This window comes from Nycticebus coucang, chromosome 2 (assembly GCF_027406575.1).
Source record: "Nycticebus coucang isolate mNycCou1 chromosome 2, mNycCou1.pri, whole genome shotgun sequence".
Classification (NCBI taxonomy): domain Eukaryota; kingdom Metazoa; phylum Chordata; class Mammalia; order Primates; family Lorisidae; genus Nycticebus; species Nycticebus coucang.
The window spans coordinates 13,996,501-14,014,147 of record NC_069781.1 but is presented as its reverse complement, the minus strand read 5'-3'; the positions used below and the strand labels follow the sequence as shown (position 1 = coordinate 14,014,147).

The following is a 17,647-nucleotide window of genomic DNA, read 5'->3' as shown; positions in this document are numbered from 1 at the left end:
AAAAAACTGTGGTTTAGAAAGGCAGATTTTTAAAATAAAAGGAACATAATACTAAAATTGCTTTTCTAGCCTCATGGCAACCCCATTCCAGGCAATTATCTATCTTAACTTTAGCTTTTCTCACTCATGTTTGTATATTATAAGTGACCACTTAAAATTCAGAATACTAAACCAAAAAAATTACATGATTATAAAACATCATTAAATATATTAACAGAAGCTATATTATACTTTACCTAAATTAACTCATTTACCCAATAACAACCCTATGAGCCCTCATTTTATATAGTGAACAAAAACCAATAAATGCCAGATATTCCAAACAACACTTGCACAAAGCTACAATAACAATAAGATAACAACAAAGAGCCAACCTGAAACCATTTGGCATGTCGAAGAGACGCCAAGGCGTTTAAGCATTTCTGCCTGTCCAATAAGTCCGGAGGATCTTTCAATGAAACATTTTCTAATGGTAAAATGGGATAAAGAGAGAAAGATACAATTTGACAAAGGAGTTCCTATCAAATCACCAGGCAATAAAAAAAAAATTTTAAGTAGCAGTATCTGAGTGAACCCCCAGAAGTTTTTATGATTTGACATTGTTGCTTTTACAAAAGGAAAAAAAAAAACCTATATGCACTAAGATTATTTAAGTAAACAGCCATTAAAGCTATTCTGTGCACAAGCATAATGATAAGGAATTCATTCAATAAACAAATCAAAGACCACTGCTGCTTACAATCTGGGATCTTATTTAATGTATAACATCACAGGGCACAAAATAAGTACACAGCACTTTTTCCTTTGGCAGGGTGCTAAGAGGAGAATCTGGGACTAATAGCAGTAACAATTTTTTGCAGAAGAAATTTTGATCATTGATCAGTGTTTAAGAAAAATTGGAGCTCTCTTACATACTAATCATTTTGAGATATACTGAGAATAAAAATGTTAACAGAAACTTTACCCCATGAATGAGAACTCAAATGTCACCCTGGAGTCCTCTTTTTTATTTTTTATTTTTTTGAGACAGAGCCTCAGGCGGACCCCATGAATGAGAACTCAAATGTCACCCTGGAGTCCTCTTTTTTATTTTTTATTTTTTTGAGACAGAGCCTCAGGCGGTCCCCCTGGGTAGACTGCCTGCCATGTCATCACAGCTCACAGCAACCTCCAACTCCCAAGTAGCTGGGACCACAGGCGCCCACCACAATGCCCAGCTATTTTTTGGTTGCAGCCATCATTGTTGTTTGGTGGGCCCAGGCTGGATTCGAACCCGCCGGGGCTCAGGTGTATGTGGCTGGTGCCTTAGCCACTTGAGCCACAGGCACCAAGCCCTCTATTTCTTTTCTAAACCAAAATTATTAAAAATACAAATGTAAATTACATTTAAATATATTTTAAGTTTATAAATTTTTTTTAAAGTAGCAAAAAATAGTATCTAATATTATCTAATTATGGCTATTCAGCTTGCCTTAGCATTTTAACATTGGATTAAATGACCCAAAGCTGCAAAATTAAAAACTTAAAACATGTGATTAATAATAAATATCCATATTTGAGATGTCATATGATACTAAATCCAAGTTTAGATAGCCAAATTTGTCTCCTCTAAGCCAGGGGGGAGTGAGTTTTTAATTTTTTGAAGACATGGTACATTTAAATGAATACAACATGCAAATGTTTCCTAAGGAAGAGTGATTTGTCTAATCAAATTAAATCAGATTAAGAACTCTCTTTAATGTGCTCTACCCAGAAACATTTCTTTCAGTATTATCATGATAGTAACAGACTTATTTAGCAGTGGGTTTGTTATGGGCCAACAGACACAATACAATTACTTTTAAATGGGTGACAAGAGCACTAATACTTTTTAGTTTCTTCAGTTATCAGAGGAGTCCATCATGGCAAACTCAATGTTTATTCTAACTGATGAACTGTTATTAACTAAAACCGAAGACATAATTGCCAAAAGAAAACAAAACTATTAAAGGATGAATTATGGTTCTCTTGACGGGCTACAATACTGTGAACACGGAAGTGCTACACCCTTATTTTCTGCATTGTTTCCTATTAACAGCAGGTATCTGCATTGTTTCCTATTAACAACTGCTATCAAAACCATTAACACAGGGTCTCATTACCCCTTTTTAATCATAAAATGAGAAACCTCAAAAAGGATTATTAACCTGGACTTAACAATTTATAAGTATAAAAAAATATACTACAGGTATTAACTAGCTCCTAGAGTTCCCCGATTTTGTCTTTACAGTGATGCAAACATACCACTAACTTATTTTATTGTCAAAATGTTTAACAATGGTTAGTACAAGTATCTGTTTTATGCTCATATACCAGAAAAAACAAACTACTGTAGAAGTTAGGCATGACCAGGTTAACTGACTACTAAGAAATACAATTCAGATAAAAGTAGGAACCATGCTTATTTTTTAAGACTTCAATTTTTAAATTAACAGTAAGGCAAACTAAATTTTATTCTGTCATCTTACCAAGTAAGGATGTCAGGGAGAGGGAGACAATGGAGGAGGGAAGTAGGCAGAGGAAGCTTGGATAGGAAAAGACAAGGCATGCCAAGATTCTTTTTGTTCTTTCTAATACTTTCCTCCAGTAAATAACATCTTACAACGATTGTGACACAGACATTTTCAATGGGTGACAAAGGCAAAAATATTTTGGTAAACTTTTTCATCTCAAAGACATATTATAACCACAAACTCTTAGAATAAAAAAATAAAAAGTCCAGAGACATCAGCTTGCTATACAGTCAACATCTGAAGAACAGATTTTTCTATAAAGAGATGAAAGGGAAAAGCAATGAATAGAAGACCTGCACCAGATTCCCTTTTATATCACCATCAGAGTGGCCATGTTACTTCACAGACCGACAAATGATCCAAATGATCCAAAATATTTCAATATTCACAAGGTAGGCAACAGCAGAGGACATAATTCACCTCATTTTATCTTCTACGTTTTTATATTAAAACAATATAAATTCATATGGTAGTACAGAACTCCTCACAAACCTAGCTTGCCTGTTTCCTTAATACAATTTATAATATACAGTTGTACATATTTTCATTCACAAAAAAAAGGAAATCTTCATTTAATGTGGCAATCACAGAACTGCTGCTGGGAAAACACTGCTAATTCTGTTAGCAGTATCTCAAATTTAATTATTTCTAAACTTTAATGTAGGCATTTCGATTTCACGGGATTTTCTGATTTAAAAAAAAAATCTTGGAGTTCTTAATTAGAAACAATAGAACTGTGAACCATTTCATTTCTTCCTAGATTGACCAATGAAACAAATAAGAGCAAGGATAGAGGATAAGGATGACGGAAATGCCTAACCCCCACCGCCCCAAAAAAACTTTAGAATTTTATTACACAGCAATCTGGCATCACGTCATGAAGACACATACAACATTCTGAACAACAGAAGCAGTGGAAAGAAGTCTGTTATGCCTAGCCATGTTTACTTGGTTAGAGGTTAGATCAGTGACCAAAATCACACCATACCCCATGAAATGTTGGTCAATTTCTCTAACTAAATGCCTTACATGCAAGCTAACTTTCTGCCCCTATTAACGAAAATAGAAGCTCGAAGATGTGGCCAGCATAAAGACAAAATACGATTGTGTTAGTAGGAGTTACATGTCTAGAACCTGGGCTCTTCAAAAGTATAACAATTAAGCTCAATATTGTGAGGGACTCCTCAATAATCTGGATATGAAGATGATGAGCCACTGAGTTCATTCTGACAGAATTTTCTAGTTAGTCTGGGAATATCCTTGCACTTTTCTTTCAATTTCTTGAAGCTTTCTAGGGTGAAGACATTATGCCCCAAGCCACTGTCCATGTAAAACATCAGGACACAAGAATATGGACAGGTAAATACAAGAAGGTAGAGCAAACAGAGCTTTGTTCTCTTAATTTATGTTGGTAATGTCACTCAGGATGACTTTTCTTCAGTGGCAGCTGGCCACTAGAGAGATAATGGCTATAAGTTTGCTCTAGAGAGGGCAGATCTAGCAGCTGGGGAAGAGAGGAAAATAAAGCCTGCAACATTATGTAACCACAGTCATGATCTCTGAACTGTAAGAATTTACCTTCTTGGCTGGCACAGTGGCTCATGGTTGTAATCCTAGCACTTTAGAAGGCTGAGACAGGGAGATTGCTTGAGCTCAGGAGTTTGTGATCAGCCTGAACAAGACTGAGACCCTGTCTCTAATAAAAATAGAAAAATTAGCTAGCCACCATGGCAGACATCTGTAGCCCCAAGTACTAGGGAGGCCAAGGCAAGAGATCTCTTGAACCCAAAAATTTGAGGTTGCTGTAAGCCATGATGCTGTAGCACTCTGGCCTGGGGCAACAGAGTAAGACTATCTAAAAAAAAAAAAGAAAAAGAATCTATTGCCTTAACCCTAGCAAGACACATGCTAGTGAACTTATGCCAAGAAGAGTCACAAGTTGACACTGGCACTAATGAGAAAAGGGACTCTGGAAAACTTCCCTGTGAACCTCTGAAAATCTACCCCAGTACGAAGGATAGAGATTCATCTTAATCTAAGCCACAAAAATTTCTGTAAGTTTCCCTAGGCACCTGATTTCAAATTATAAATACAATAAACAGGTTTTTACCCTCAAAATAAAATATTTTTCTAATTTAAAATCACAAGCATCATAAGAAGCTGAGGCTCTGTGTGATGCCCAGAATGACTAGATCAGCTAAACCATTCACGCACTACTTCCAGACAGTAACATGACAATGGACTGCATACTGGACTTAGAGTCAGAAGACCAGAGTAAAATGTGAGACTTTCTTTATATAACAGGGCAATTATCTACCCCAAAGGGCTCTTATAAGAGTTTTTTAAATACATCCTATGTGCAGAAGTGCTTACCACACAGATTACCAAAGTACATTCACAGAGATAAATCTAAGTAATGCTAAGAAAATTCATTTAACAGTTAAGGATTTTTTTTTAATTGCCTACTATGTATTAGGTATCATTCTAGGTGCTAAGGATAAAAGATAGGAGAAGAGATAGCTGCCCTCCATGAGTCATAAGCTGCACAATACACTAACTTTTTACTAGGAGCACTGTATAAATACAGCATACTGACTCTAATACTACAGTTAAGAGTTTAACTGTGTTTAGCATAATACATTTTCGCTGAAAGCCGGCTGAGGAGGTAGGTTTGTGCTGGGAATCATAAATATACTCAGTGACTACCACTATTTACTAAGCAACTACTTTGTGCCAGTTATTGTACAAGTCACATTCCATAAATTCTCTCACTTAACTTCAAAACAATTTTTTGAGGTATTTATTATCCATACTTTAAAATAAAGAACCCTACTCAAGTCTCACAGCCATATTAACTAATGGCGTTAAGAATCAAACATGAGGCTGCTGCACACCAAGGTCTCTGTTGCTTCTCCTATGCCTTCATTAGCAGGAAACGTAGGAATAGGGAAGTAGTGATTCTACAGAGCCTTCAAGTAAAAGGTTAGAGTACAGAAGAAAGACTAACAGCACAGGAGGAAACTGACCTGTAGAACAGTAAATACCAAAGAGATTCACTATGTACTCTGGCAATTTAAAACATAAATGGTGCTTTGAAATGAGTTAGGTAGACCCACTTCTTCACAGACAAGCCTGAGAAGTTTGATGTTCTAACTTGCCCCAGTTCTTTGGTCCTGCCTGCTGTCAGCCATGCTTCTTCCCCTTTTTTAGATTTTAACCAAATATTTGTAAAGTAAGAAAGGGAAGAGAAATATATGAGATGTGTAAGTATTGTGAATAGTTTGTTTGGGTACTGTAGGTGAGGGGAAGTTGATACCACAGGAAAATACAAAAGAAAAGTTATAATGGATTTTTTTTTTTACTTTAAGAAAGAAACTGTACAGTAATTGAATAAAAGGGTATCTTTCAATCTCAGAAATCCCTGGAACCTGAATGAAGCTTGTGCTTCCATCCCAGTGGAAAAGAATTGCAGTGGAAGAGAATTGCAGTGCAAAAGAATTGCAGTGGAAGAGAATTGTAGTGGAAAAGAATTGCAGTGGAAGAGAATTGCATCAAGGGAATGAGGAACTGTATATTATGAGAAAACAGAATTGTATAGCTCAGGTCTCAAATGCTCAAGTATATGCTAAATCCTCCAAGATGCCCAGGAATACACAAACTGCTAGCAAAGAACAAAAATCTGTCTTTAACAAAGCCCAGGTTAGACAAAAAGAGCAAATTATTAAAGATAATCAAGTGAGTCAACAGGGCTGGGATGTAAAGGACAACAGCAAAGCAAATCCTTCTGCCATTCAAAGGAGAGAAAGTAAGATGTATAAAACATAAGATCCAAGCTTCTTCTTTTCACCTTACCTGATCCCACAATCAGCTGACAAGAAGGTCTCTGGATCCTTTAGTAACTCAAACACTTTAAACAGAGACTATGACTCTCCTACTTTATCGCAAATTCCATTCTATAATAAATAGTGCTTCTAGCAAGGATACAATAGTATTAAGAACTTGTTGTCAGCTTCTCCAACTAGAAATTAACGTTATAAAAGCAATCAACTAAACTTAAAAATATCACTGAAAGCTATGATAAAATGTTATGTAAGTATAAAAACCACAGGAAAAAAGAAGCCGGATGTTCCCTTAATATTTTCAAAAAAATAATGGAAGGGATGATGACAGATAAAAGCAAACATACACTTTAGTCTTTTTCTCACCTTCCTATACTCAAACAATTTTAAATAATACCTATAATTACAACTTTACTTAGAAATGGTTGTTTTTATACTAGAGGGTCAAGTAGAACACAGCTTACCAGAATTAACATTTATCTTGACACTTCAGAAATCATTTTATAGTTCTACAGTTAATGGTGAACTGTAAAGCTGTTAAAAAAATTAAGCCATTTAAGATAGGTTCTTCAGAGGTGCTATAGATGCTATTATACAGCAAAAGAAATTTTTAGAGTACAGGCATAAACCCAATTATAGATCAGATGCACTTTGATTTTAAAATACTGCTCATAAATGTGCCTGGATTAAATCTGTTTGGTACAATATAGCTTTAGTTACCCTGAAAACATTTTTTTAAAAAGAGTCTATCACTTTAAGTGATCCTATAAGTCATGTCTGCCAAAAATCAAAATTCTAACTTCACTGGTAAATGTGCCTGTTTCTCTACTCTTATCACAAGCTAATAAACTAACCAATATTTCTTAGTGCACTGATATTTCCAGGTAGGAAAATAAGCAACAGGACTTGTTGAAAGTATAGTGCTAAATATAGCAGGGAGTTCCCATTAGCCCAGAGAGACCACACTGCCTCTAAATTGTCTTGACAGAGTAGCCAGCTGGTCAAAGGTTTGACACAAGAGAAATACAACATCGCAAGTTTCTAGGGATAGGACTAAAGGCAGAAACAAACTAACATGACAGGATAAAAATATCAGAAAAAGCAGCCCACAGTTCCATCACTACTTTTCAAAACTACTGGCAAGTGAATAGATTTCTCACTCTACTTTTATGGGAATGACATTGCCATACAGCAATTCTTCTTAACTTCAAAAGTTAGTTAATTTAAAACAAGATTCTCAGATAAATCATATTCAAGCTGTTAACAGGGTTCACAAATCTCCTAGAAAGATTATTCACTGAAGGAAAAGAACTCCCAATTTGTATCCCTTACACTATAAAACAAATCTACTCATGACAACTAAGTAAGGCATAAATCTTAACAAGATTATATAGTTAACAGAAGTCAAGTGCAATATGCAAGTGTGTATTTTGAAATAATGAGTAAATTTGAGAAAATTTCTGTTTTGGTCCACAATTATTCCTGAAATCTGACCATTAAGACAAAATATATAGAATAAGTTGATACCAATAATTTAAAGCAAACAGAATACCAAAACAGTATAAAAATCAAAAGCACAGGTTTTTAAATTAACATATTTTATATTTTCAATTTATACATTTTAATAAAATATACTAATTCTATAGAAACAGAGCTGTTTAAAATACTATGGGTGGCATAAAGCAAATGAAGACTGTTATTTCCTAAATCCATAAAGCACAGTTCACATATCATTTAAGAGAGCTTTTACGTTAACAAAATATACACACATATATATATACACACACACACACACACACACACACACGTGTACCTCCATCCTTCTTCTCCAATTCGTCTCTAATTAGAGGGGAAGTAAGTATCACCTTCAAAGTTAGTGTGGGCTCTTTTGTATTCCGAATTATAATAGATGCCTCATTTATACACTGTTCCACTTGATATTTCTCCTCTGTGAGTTTCTGCAAGTCACCAAGATTTCGAAAACACCCAATTAAATTGAAATCTTAAAAAAAAAACATACTTACACTAAATTCTTAAACGTTATTAAATACTATTACTACTGTGCTGAAAGGGCAAACAAAGCTTATAACTAGTTCTTTAGTTTAGGAATAACACTTCTCTCTCCTCCCAACTTATAGGCAAGCCCTCATTCTCCATCCTTCAAAAAGCAACCACAATGTCTACCACACAATTATGACACAATATTTAAAACCATTCTTTCTAATATTTGAAAGTAAAACGCCAAGAGCATCATTATATGATAAATGGAAATTGTTCTTGAAATTATTACAGAAAACTATAATAGAATAATAAATAGCTAGAATACCCTTTAAAACAAGTTTTTATGATACAGCAGCCTAAGCAGAAATTCATACTTGCCAATGACTCAAGAATATAAGCTTATTCTGTTAAAACTGAGTAAGCATGAATGAAGCAACATCTCTGCACACTCTCCAGCAAAAAAAAAAGACTGAACAAGTAACCAAGTAACTTCTTCCCTTCTCTGACAACAGGTCTCAGAGATCATTCCAATGAGACCTATTATTTTAGGATAAGTTATCTGATAGCCACAGGAAAACGTACATTGCTTCTTTTACAGACAATTATAAACATACAGTTTATGGGCCTTCTACAAAGTAAGCAACCAATAAGAACCATGTATTTTTTTTTTTTTTTATTGTTGGGGATTCATTGAGGGTACAAAGAACCAGGTTACATTGACTGCATTTGTTAGGTAAAGTCCCTCTTATAATCGTGTCCTGCCCCAGAACCATATATTAATTTATATTTAATATATTTTCATACATTAAATGTATGATTTCATTGATTACACAAGGTCCTCTTTCCCAGTGGTAAAATTTACCTATTACCTAATACAAAATACCAAAGATGAATGGAGATAATACTAGGTCTCTGCTCAACAGTGTGCAGTAAAAGAACTCAAGAGTTATTTATATAAAAACAGCATTTTCCCATTAAACACCCAAAAAGTAGGAAAGGGAAAATTCATTATCCTTTTTTATTTTTATTTTTTTTGAGACTGAGCCTCTGTTGCCCTGCCCTAAGTGGAGTGCTGTGGTGCCACTGTAGCTGGCAGAAACCTTACACTCTTGGGCTCAAGATATCCTCTTGCCTCCTGAGTAGTTGGGACTATGGGACTATGGGCGCGTGCCACCACACCTGGCTAGTTCTTGCTCAGACTGGTCTCGAACCCTCGAACTCTTAAACTGAAACAATCCATGTACCTTGGCCTCCCAGAGTGCTAGGATTATAGGCATGAGCCACTGTTCTGCCTAAATTATCCTCTTTTAGATAGGGTCTAAGTATGTAGCCCTTGGTAGAGTACCGTGGCATCACAGTTCACAGCAACCTCAAACCCTTGGGCTTAAGCGATTCTCTTGCCTCAGCCTCCCAAGTAGCTGGGACTACAGGTGCCCACCACAATGCCCGGCTATTTTTTGTTGCAGTTGTCATTGTCATTTAGCTGGCCCAGGCCAGGTTCAAACCCACCACCCTTGGTGTATGTGGCTGGCACTGTAACCACTGTGCAACAAATGCCAAGCCTAAATTATCCTCTTTTAAATAAAGGAAGCTAAGGAAAGAAAAGGCCACACTCCTCTCCTGGTTCCCTGACTTTAAATACCTGCTAGGTCAGATAAGAACATATTAAAACTATGGTGCCTGGAAATAAAGACCCTCACTCAAGAGAAGAACACTGCAAAGTTCAGATAGATGAGATCTGCACAGAGAATGCCAACTGAAGCTTGGTTCAAACTTCTGTATCTTCAAAACTGGAAAGATTTTTCAGAGTAAGAACTGAGTTACCATGAAGCTAGTTCCTAACCTTTTCCCCACCCTGTAACATCTGAGGATGAGGAATGACTACTCTCATAAGAAACAAAGCTCACTAAAGGAACTGAAAGATGGTTGAAAAAACCTATAACACATCTGACCTTTTAAATCTTTGCTAAGGATTCAAGAATAACAATGCTTACTATACTAAAAGCAAAAAAACAAGTCAAATTCTAAAACAATACAAAAAATAACAGAAATAAGAGGAATTACATGAATATTCTAAAAAACAAAAGGTACAGTTAACCACAAATTCTATTACTAGGCTTTTTATTTCATAAAGCTTTACTGTATTCCATGTTGCTTACTACTCTCCTTCCTCAATTTATCACAAATAGATTTTTTTTTTATTGTTTCAGGTTAAATAAGGGTACAAAGAATTAGGTTACAATGTTTGCATTTTAACATTAGGTAAAGTTCCTCTAATAATTGTCCTGCCTCCTCAGAAAATGATTTTATAAAAAGAAATTTAACCCTATAAAAACCAAAAAAAAACATTTCTCCATCAAAATTGAAAGTGGAAGCTCAGCACCTGTAGCTCAGCTGCTAGGGCGCCAGCCACATACACAGGAGCTAGCAGGTTCGAACCCAGCCCGGGACTGCCAAACAACAATGACAACTACAACCAAAAAATACTCGGACATTGTGGCAGGCACCTATACAGCTACTTGGGAGGCTGAGGCAAGAGAATTCCTTAAGTCCATGAGTTTCAGGTTGCTGTGAGCTGTGACGCTATAGCACTCTACCAAGGGCAGTATGGTAAGACTGTCTCAAAAAAAAAAAAAAAAAAAAAAAGAAAGTGGAAAAGGCAAATATCTTCTGTCATTTAGAAAACTATATTTTAAGGTTTATGATAAAATAGTGTCCAAAAAAATTAACATAGGAGAATGTGTCAACACAAATTTGAGTGTCAAGAATATAGATTTTAAAAAAATCAGAGACTGTTTAAAGGCCAGTTGATAGATATGAAAGAAAATTATCCAGTAACAAAGCTAATAAAAACAATTTCAGAATTCATAATTCTTTTTAAAAGACTCACCTTAGAAGATAAACAAATAAAAGGGAGTATTTCACAACTTACAAGTTTTCACCTGTGGAATGACATCTATTTCTGTGACAGGGATATGAGGACTAACTGATACAAAATTATCAAAAAGCTACAATCTAATTAGACCACAAATAACACATATCTGAAATTGAATGACAACAGATTCATAGTCAGCAGTGCAATTGGCCCTTAGCATAGGCTGGCAAGGGAGGTCCTAGGGTCACCAGAGCCCCAGACCGGTTGCCTTCTACCCTAGAAGCTTTCAGCCTTCAACAGCATCCTCCAGAGAGAACACCAACATTAATTTTTTCTAAATGTATTCCAATGTGAAAAAGGTTTGCGAGAGTGAATAGTGACTTTCCATCAAAAAGTCTCAGATTTAAGGCTCAGAATTAATGGATGACAAATTAACTTTGTCTTAAATTTTAACAGTTACCATTAATGAAAGTCTCTACTGTCTTAAGCTCTTTGTAATCTTTCAATTCTTTTCTGCATTACACCATCCCTTCTAAGAGTTTCAGAATGCTCAGACACCTAGTCTGGGAAAAATGAAGATACACCTGAAAAGTTTAAGGCTACATTAATAAACATATTAATTCGATAAATATATCTTGAGTACTGATCACTAGAAGTTTGCTTGAAATGTGAGTGATTAGTCTTTAACCCAGAGTAGCAGTATTTCTTTTGCCTGTGCCTATCCTTACTATTACCAATTCTAATTAATAAATTCATCAAGTTCACTACCTATTTCACCTTTTCACAAATTCAGCTACAGTTCAGTTAAACTGTACTCACCTGAATTTGAATAGGAAGGTTATCTTTGACTGTATTTAACAGGGTCTCTGTGGGTTTGTCTTTGCACATTAAAACCAGCTCCAAGTCCATATCATCTTTAATCAGCAAACCTTTTGCAACCAAGCCAATCCTCATTACACCGCACAATGTCCGACCACCTTGATCCCTAAAAATAAAAGTCTGCATGATTACTTTTACCACTTACTTCCCAAAATATAACTTAATCATCACTTGGCTTCCTGAATATCCATATTCATTGATACAAGAGTATATAAATCCAGACACCCAAAAATCCAAAGAATTAAGTCTCAGATTTAAGGCTCATAAAATATCTGTGTTCCTCCAAAGATATGACAGGGAGGATATTTCAGACTATATAAATCTTTGAATTTTTTTTATTATTATTAAATCATAGCTGTATACATTAATGCCATCATAGAGCACCATACACTGGTTTTATAAAGCGCTTGACACATTTTCATCACACTGGTTAACATAGCCTTCTTGGCATTTTCTTAGATACTGTGTTAAGACATTTACATTCTACATTTACTAAGTTTCACACGTACCCTTGTAAGATGCATCGCAAGTGTAATCCCACCAATCACCCTACCTCTGCCCACCTTCCCCCTCCCTCCCCTCCCTCTCCCCCTTCCCCATATGCTTAGGTTATAACTGGGTTATAGCTTTCATGTGAAAGCCATAAATTAGTTTCATAGTAGGGCTGAGTACATTGGATGCTTTTTCTTCCATTGTTGAGATACTTTATTAAGAAGAATATGTTCCAGCTCCATCCATGTAAACATGAAAGAGGTACAGTCTCCATCTTTCTTTAAGGCTACATCCATGGTGTACATATAACACAATTTATTAATTCATTCGTGGATCGATGGGCACTTGGGCTTTTTCTGTGACTTAGCAATTATGAATTGGGCTGCTATAAACATTCTGGTACAAATATCTTTATGATGTGATTTTTGGTCTTCTGGGTATATGCCCAGTAGAGGAATTATAGGATTGAATGGCAGATCTATTTTTAGATCTCTAAGTGTTCTCCAAACATCTTTCCAGAAAGAAAGTACCAATTCGCATTCCCACCAGCAGTGTAGAAGTGTTCCCTTTTCTCCACATCCACGCCAACATCTCTGGTCTTGGGATTTTGTGATATGGAGCTAATCTTACCGGAGTTAGATGATATCTCAAAGTAGTTTTGATTTGCATTTCTCTGATGATTAAAGATGATGAGCATTTTTTCCTATGTCTGTAGGCCGTGTGCCTGTCTTCTTCAGAGAAGTTTCTCTTCAAGTCCCTTGCGCAGCCTCCGATGGGACCACTTGTTCTTTTCTTGCTTATACGTTTGAGTTTGAGTTCTCTGTGGATTCTGATTATTAAACCTTTCTTGGAGACATAACCTGCAAATATCTTCTCCCATTCTGAGGGCTGTTTGCTTGCTTTACTTACTGTGTTCATGGCTGTGCAGAAGCTTTTTAGTTTGATCAGGTCCCTGTAGTGTATTTTTGATACTGCTTCAATTGCCCGGGGGTTCCTCCTCATAAAATACTCGCCCAGAACGATTTCTTCAAGGGTTTTCCCCGCACTCTCTCCTATTATTTTTATAGTTTCACGTCTTAAGTTTAAATCTTTAATCCAGTGAGAGTCTATCTTAGTCAATGGTGAAAGGTGTGGGTCCAGTTTCAGTCTTCTACAGGTTGCCAGCCAGTTCACACAGCACCATTTGTTAAATAGGGAATCTTTTCCCGACTGAATGTTTTTAATTGGCTTGTCAAAGATCAAATAACGGTAAGTAGCTGGATTCATCTCTTGGTTCTCTATTCTGTTCCAGACATCTACTTCTCTGTTTTTGTGCCAGTACCATGCTGTTTTGATCGCTATCGATTTATACTGTAGTCTGAGGTCTGGTAGCATAATTCCTCCTGCTTTGTTTTTATTTCTGAGTAATGTCTTGGCAATTCGAGGTTTTTAATGATTCCATATAAAATGAAGTATTATTTTTTTCAAGATCTTTAAAGTACAACAGTGGAGCTTTAATAGGGATTGCATTAAAATTGTATATTGCTTTGGGTAGTATGGACATTTTGACAATGTTGATTCTTCCCAGCCATGAGCATGGTATGTTTTCCCATTTGTTAACATTTTCAGCTATTTCTTTTCTTAGAGTTTCATAGTTCTCTTTATAGAGATCTTTCACGTCCTTTGTTAGATAAACTCCCAAATATTTCATCTTCTTTGGCACTACCGTGAATGGAATACAATCCTTAACTGTTTTTTCAGCTTGACTATTGTTGCTATATATAAAGGCTACCGATTTATGAATGTTGATTTTGTAACCTGAGATGCTGCTGATTTTGTAACCTGAGTATTCCTTGATCACTTCTAAGAGTTTTGTAGTAGAATCCCTGGTGTTTTCCAGATATACAATCATATTATCTGCGAAGAACAAAAGTTTGATCTCTTCTGACCCTATGTGGATATCCTTGATCGCCTTTTCTTCCCTAATTGCAATGGCTAAAACTTCCATTACAGTGTTAAAGAGCAGTGGAGACAATGGGCAGCCTTGTCTGGTTCCTGATCTGAGTGGAAATGATTTCAGTTTAACTCCATTCAATACGATATTGGCTGCGGGTTTGCTGTAGATGGCCTCTATCAGTTTAAGAAATGTCCCTTCTATACCAATTTTCTTAAGTGTTCTGATCATGAAGGGATGCTGGATATTATCAAAAGCTTTTTCTGCATCAATTGAGAGAATCATATGGTCTTTGTTTTTTAATTTGTTTTATGTGAATTATATTTATAGATTTATGTATATTGAACCAGCCTTGAGACCCTGGGATAAAACCCACTTGGTCATGGTGTATAATTTGTTTGATGTGTTGCTGGATTCTGTTTGCTAGGATCTTGTTGAATATTTTTGCATCTATATTCATTAGTGATATTGGTCTATAATTTTCTTTTCTTGTTGGGTCTTTTCCTGGTTTGGGGATCAGGGTGATGTTTGCTTCATGGAACTTGTTGGGTAGTCTTCCTTCTTTTTCTACATTTTGGAAAAGGTTGAGTAATACAGGTACTAATTCCTCTTTAAAGGTTTAGTAGAATTCTGACATGAAGCCATCTGGTCCCGGGCTTCTCTTTTTAGGGAGGTTTTGTATGGTAGATGCTATTTCAGAACTTGATATGGGCCTGTTCAATATTTCCACGTGATTCTGGCTAAGTCTTGGAAGGTGACGTGCTTCCAGGTATTGGTCAATTTCATTCAGATTTTCATATTTCTGAGAATAAAGTTTCTTGTAATATTCATTAAGGATTTTTTGAATTTCTGAGGAGTCTGTTGTTATTTTGTCTTTGTCATTTCTGATTGATGAGATTAGAGATTTTACTCTTTTTTTCCTGGTTAGGTTAGCCAAAGGTTTATCTATTATACTGACCTTTTCAAAAAACCAATTTATTGATTTATTGATCTGTTGTATAATTCTTTTGTTTCAATTTCATTTAATTCTGCTCTGATTTTGGTTATGTCTTTTCTTCTGCTGAGTTTGGGGTTGGAGTGTTCTTCCTTCTCCAGTTGCTTGAGATGTCCCATTAAGTTGTTAACTTCCTTTCTTTCTGTTTTCTTAAGGAAGGGTTGCAGTGCTATAAATTTCCCTCTTAGGACTGCCTTTGCGTTATTTACCACAGAGGTTCTGATAATTCGCGTCTTCATTGTCGTTTTGTTCCAAAAATTTGGCTATTTCCTTCTTAATCTCATCTCTGACCCAGCTATCATTCAGCATAAGGTTATTTAACTTCCATGTTTTTGTATGAGTATGCAGATTCCTGTTGTTACTGTGTTCAACTTTTATTCCATGGTGGTCTGAAAAGATGCAAGGACTACTTTCTATTGCTTTAAATTTACTGTTCACATCTTGTGACCTAAGATGTGATCAATTTTGGAGTATGTTCTGTGGGCTGATGAGAAGTATGTGTATTCAGTTTTTTTGGGATGAAATGTTCTGTAGATGTCTGCTAAATCCAAATGTTAGATGTTTAGGTTTAAATCTAAAATTTCTTTGCTCAGCTTCTTATTGGAGGATCGATCCAACACTGCCAAAGGAGTGTTAAAATCTCCAACTATTATGGAGCTGGAGGAAATCAAGTTGCTCAGGTCTGTCTCTTATAGCAAGAGGGACTTTACCTAACAATTGCAATCAGTGTAACCTGGCTTATTGTACCCTCAATGAATCCCCAACAATAAAAAAAAAAAAAAAAAGAGTTTCTCTTATAAATTGAGGTGCATTCTGATTGGGTGCATAGATATTAATAATTGAAATCTCATCATATTGAGTATTACCCTTAACAAAATGAAGTGACCATTCTCATCCTTCCTTACTTTTGTTGGCTTAAAGCCTATTGTATCTGCAAATAGAATTGCAACACCTGCTTTATTCTGATTACCATTTGCCTGAAATAAGGATGACCATCCTTTCACCCTGAGTCTATACTTATCTTTTAAGGTAAGATGTGACTCTTGTATGTAGCAAATATCTGGCCTGAGTTTTTGTATCCAGTCAGCTAACCTGTGCCTCTTTAGAGGACAGTTTAAGCCATTCACATTAATGGAGAATATTGATAAGTCTGGTAAAAGTTTGAGTACCGAGTTTTTCGAAAATCCAGTGGACACTTTTAATCCTTTCGCCACTGTGGAAGTTGGAGTTTGATCAAAAGTTTCTGAGTGAGTTTACTTTTGTGGTAGAGGATTGGGCTGGTCATTATGGAGGACAGGTCTGAGAATATCCTGAAGAGCTGGTTTGGTTATGGCAAATTTCTTCAACATATGAATGTCACTAAAGTATTTAATTTCTCCATCATAAATTAAACTCAGTTTAGCTGGATACAGGATCTGGGGTTGAAAGTTATTTTGCTTTAGGAGATTAAAAGTCGATGACCACCCTCTTCTGGCTTGAAAAGTTTTCAGCAGAGAGATCTGCAGTTATTCTAATATTCTTCCCTTTGTAGGTAATGGATTTCTTACGTCTGGCTGCTTTCATTCAGAATTTTCTCCTTCATATTAACTTTAGTGAAGTTATGCCTGGGGGATGTAACTTTAGTGAAGATATGCCTGGGGGATGTCTTATTGGGATTGAGTCGTGCTGGGGTTCTGAAACTGTCTGCTTTCTGAATTTCAGAATCTCTTCGCATGTCTGGAAAATTCTCTTTCATAATTTCATGGAGAAGGGCCTCTGTGCCTTGCAAGGCCACTTCATCACTTTCAGGGATTCCAATGAGGCGGATTTACCCTTCTTCGCATTATCCCAAACCTCTCTGAGAGAACGATCCGTTTTTGCTCTCCATTTCTCTTCCTCTTTGAGAGTTTGGGAACGTTCAAAGGCTTTGACTTCAATGTCAGAAATCCTCTCTTCTGCCTGCTCCACTCTGTTACTGAGGGATTCTACTGTATTTTTCAGATCTTTGAGGGCTGCAAATTCTTGCTTCAGTGTGTCTAAATCTTTGGTGGTTTTATCTTTAAATTCATTAAATTATTGAGACAACTTTTGAATTTCTCCTTG

The 17,647-nt window shown here is 35.9% G+C and overlaps 1 protein-coding gene across 15 annotated transcripts in view; it reads right to left on the bottom strand.

The window, feature by feature from the left end:
* The window catches only part of STRBP (spermatid perinuclear RNA binding protein), a 211,782-nt gene that overhangs the window by 102,318 nt on the left and 91,817 nt on the right, over positions 1-17,647 (bottom strand). For all 15 annotated transcript variants that reach the window (XR_008374498.1, XR_008374494.1, XR_008374503.1 and 12 more), the window contains 3 exons: positions 12,087-12,252; positions 8,205-8,349; positions 375-466 (listed from right to left, as the gene is read on the bottom strand). Coding sequence is in view for 12 of the 15 variants with exons in the window: in XM_053563016.1 (XP_053418991.1) it covers positions 375-466; positions 8,205-8,349; positions 12,087-12,252 (403 nt within the window). In the remaining 3 variants the exon portion in view is untranslated. The remainder of the gene's footprint in view (positions 1-374; positions 467-8,204; positions 8,350-12,086; positions 12,253-17,647) is intronic.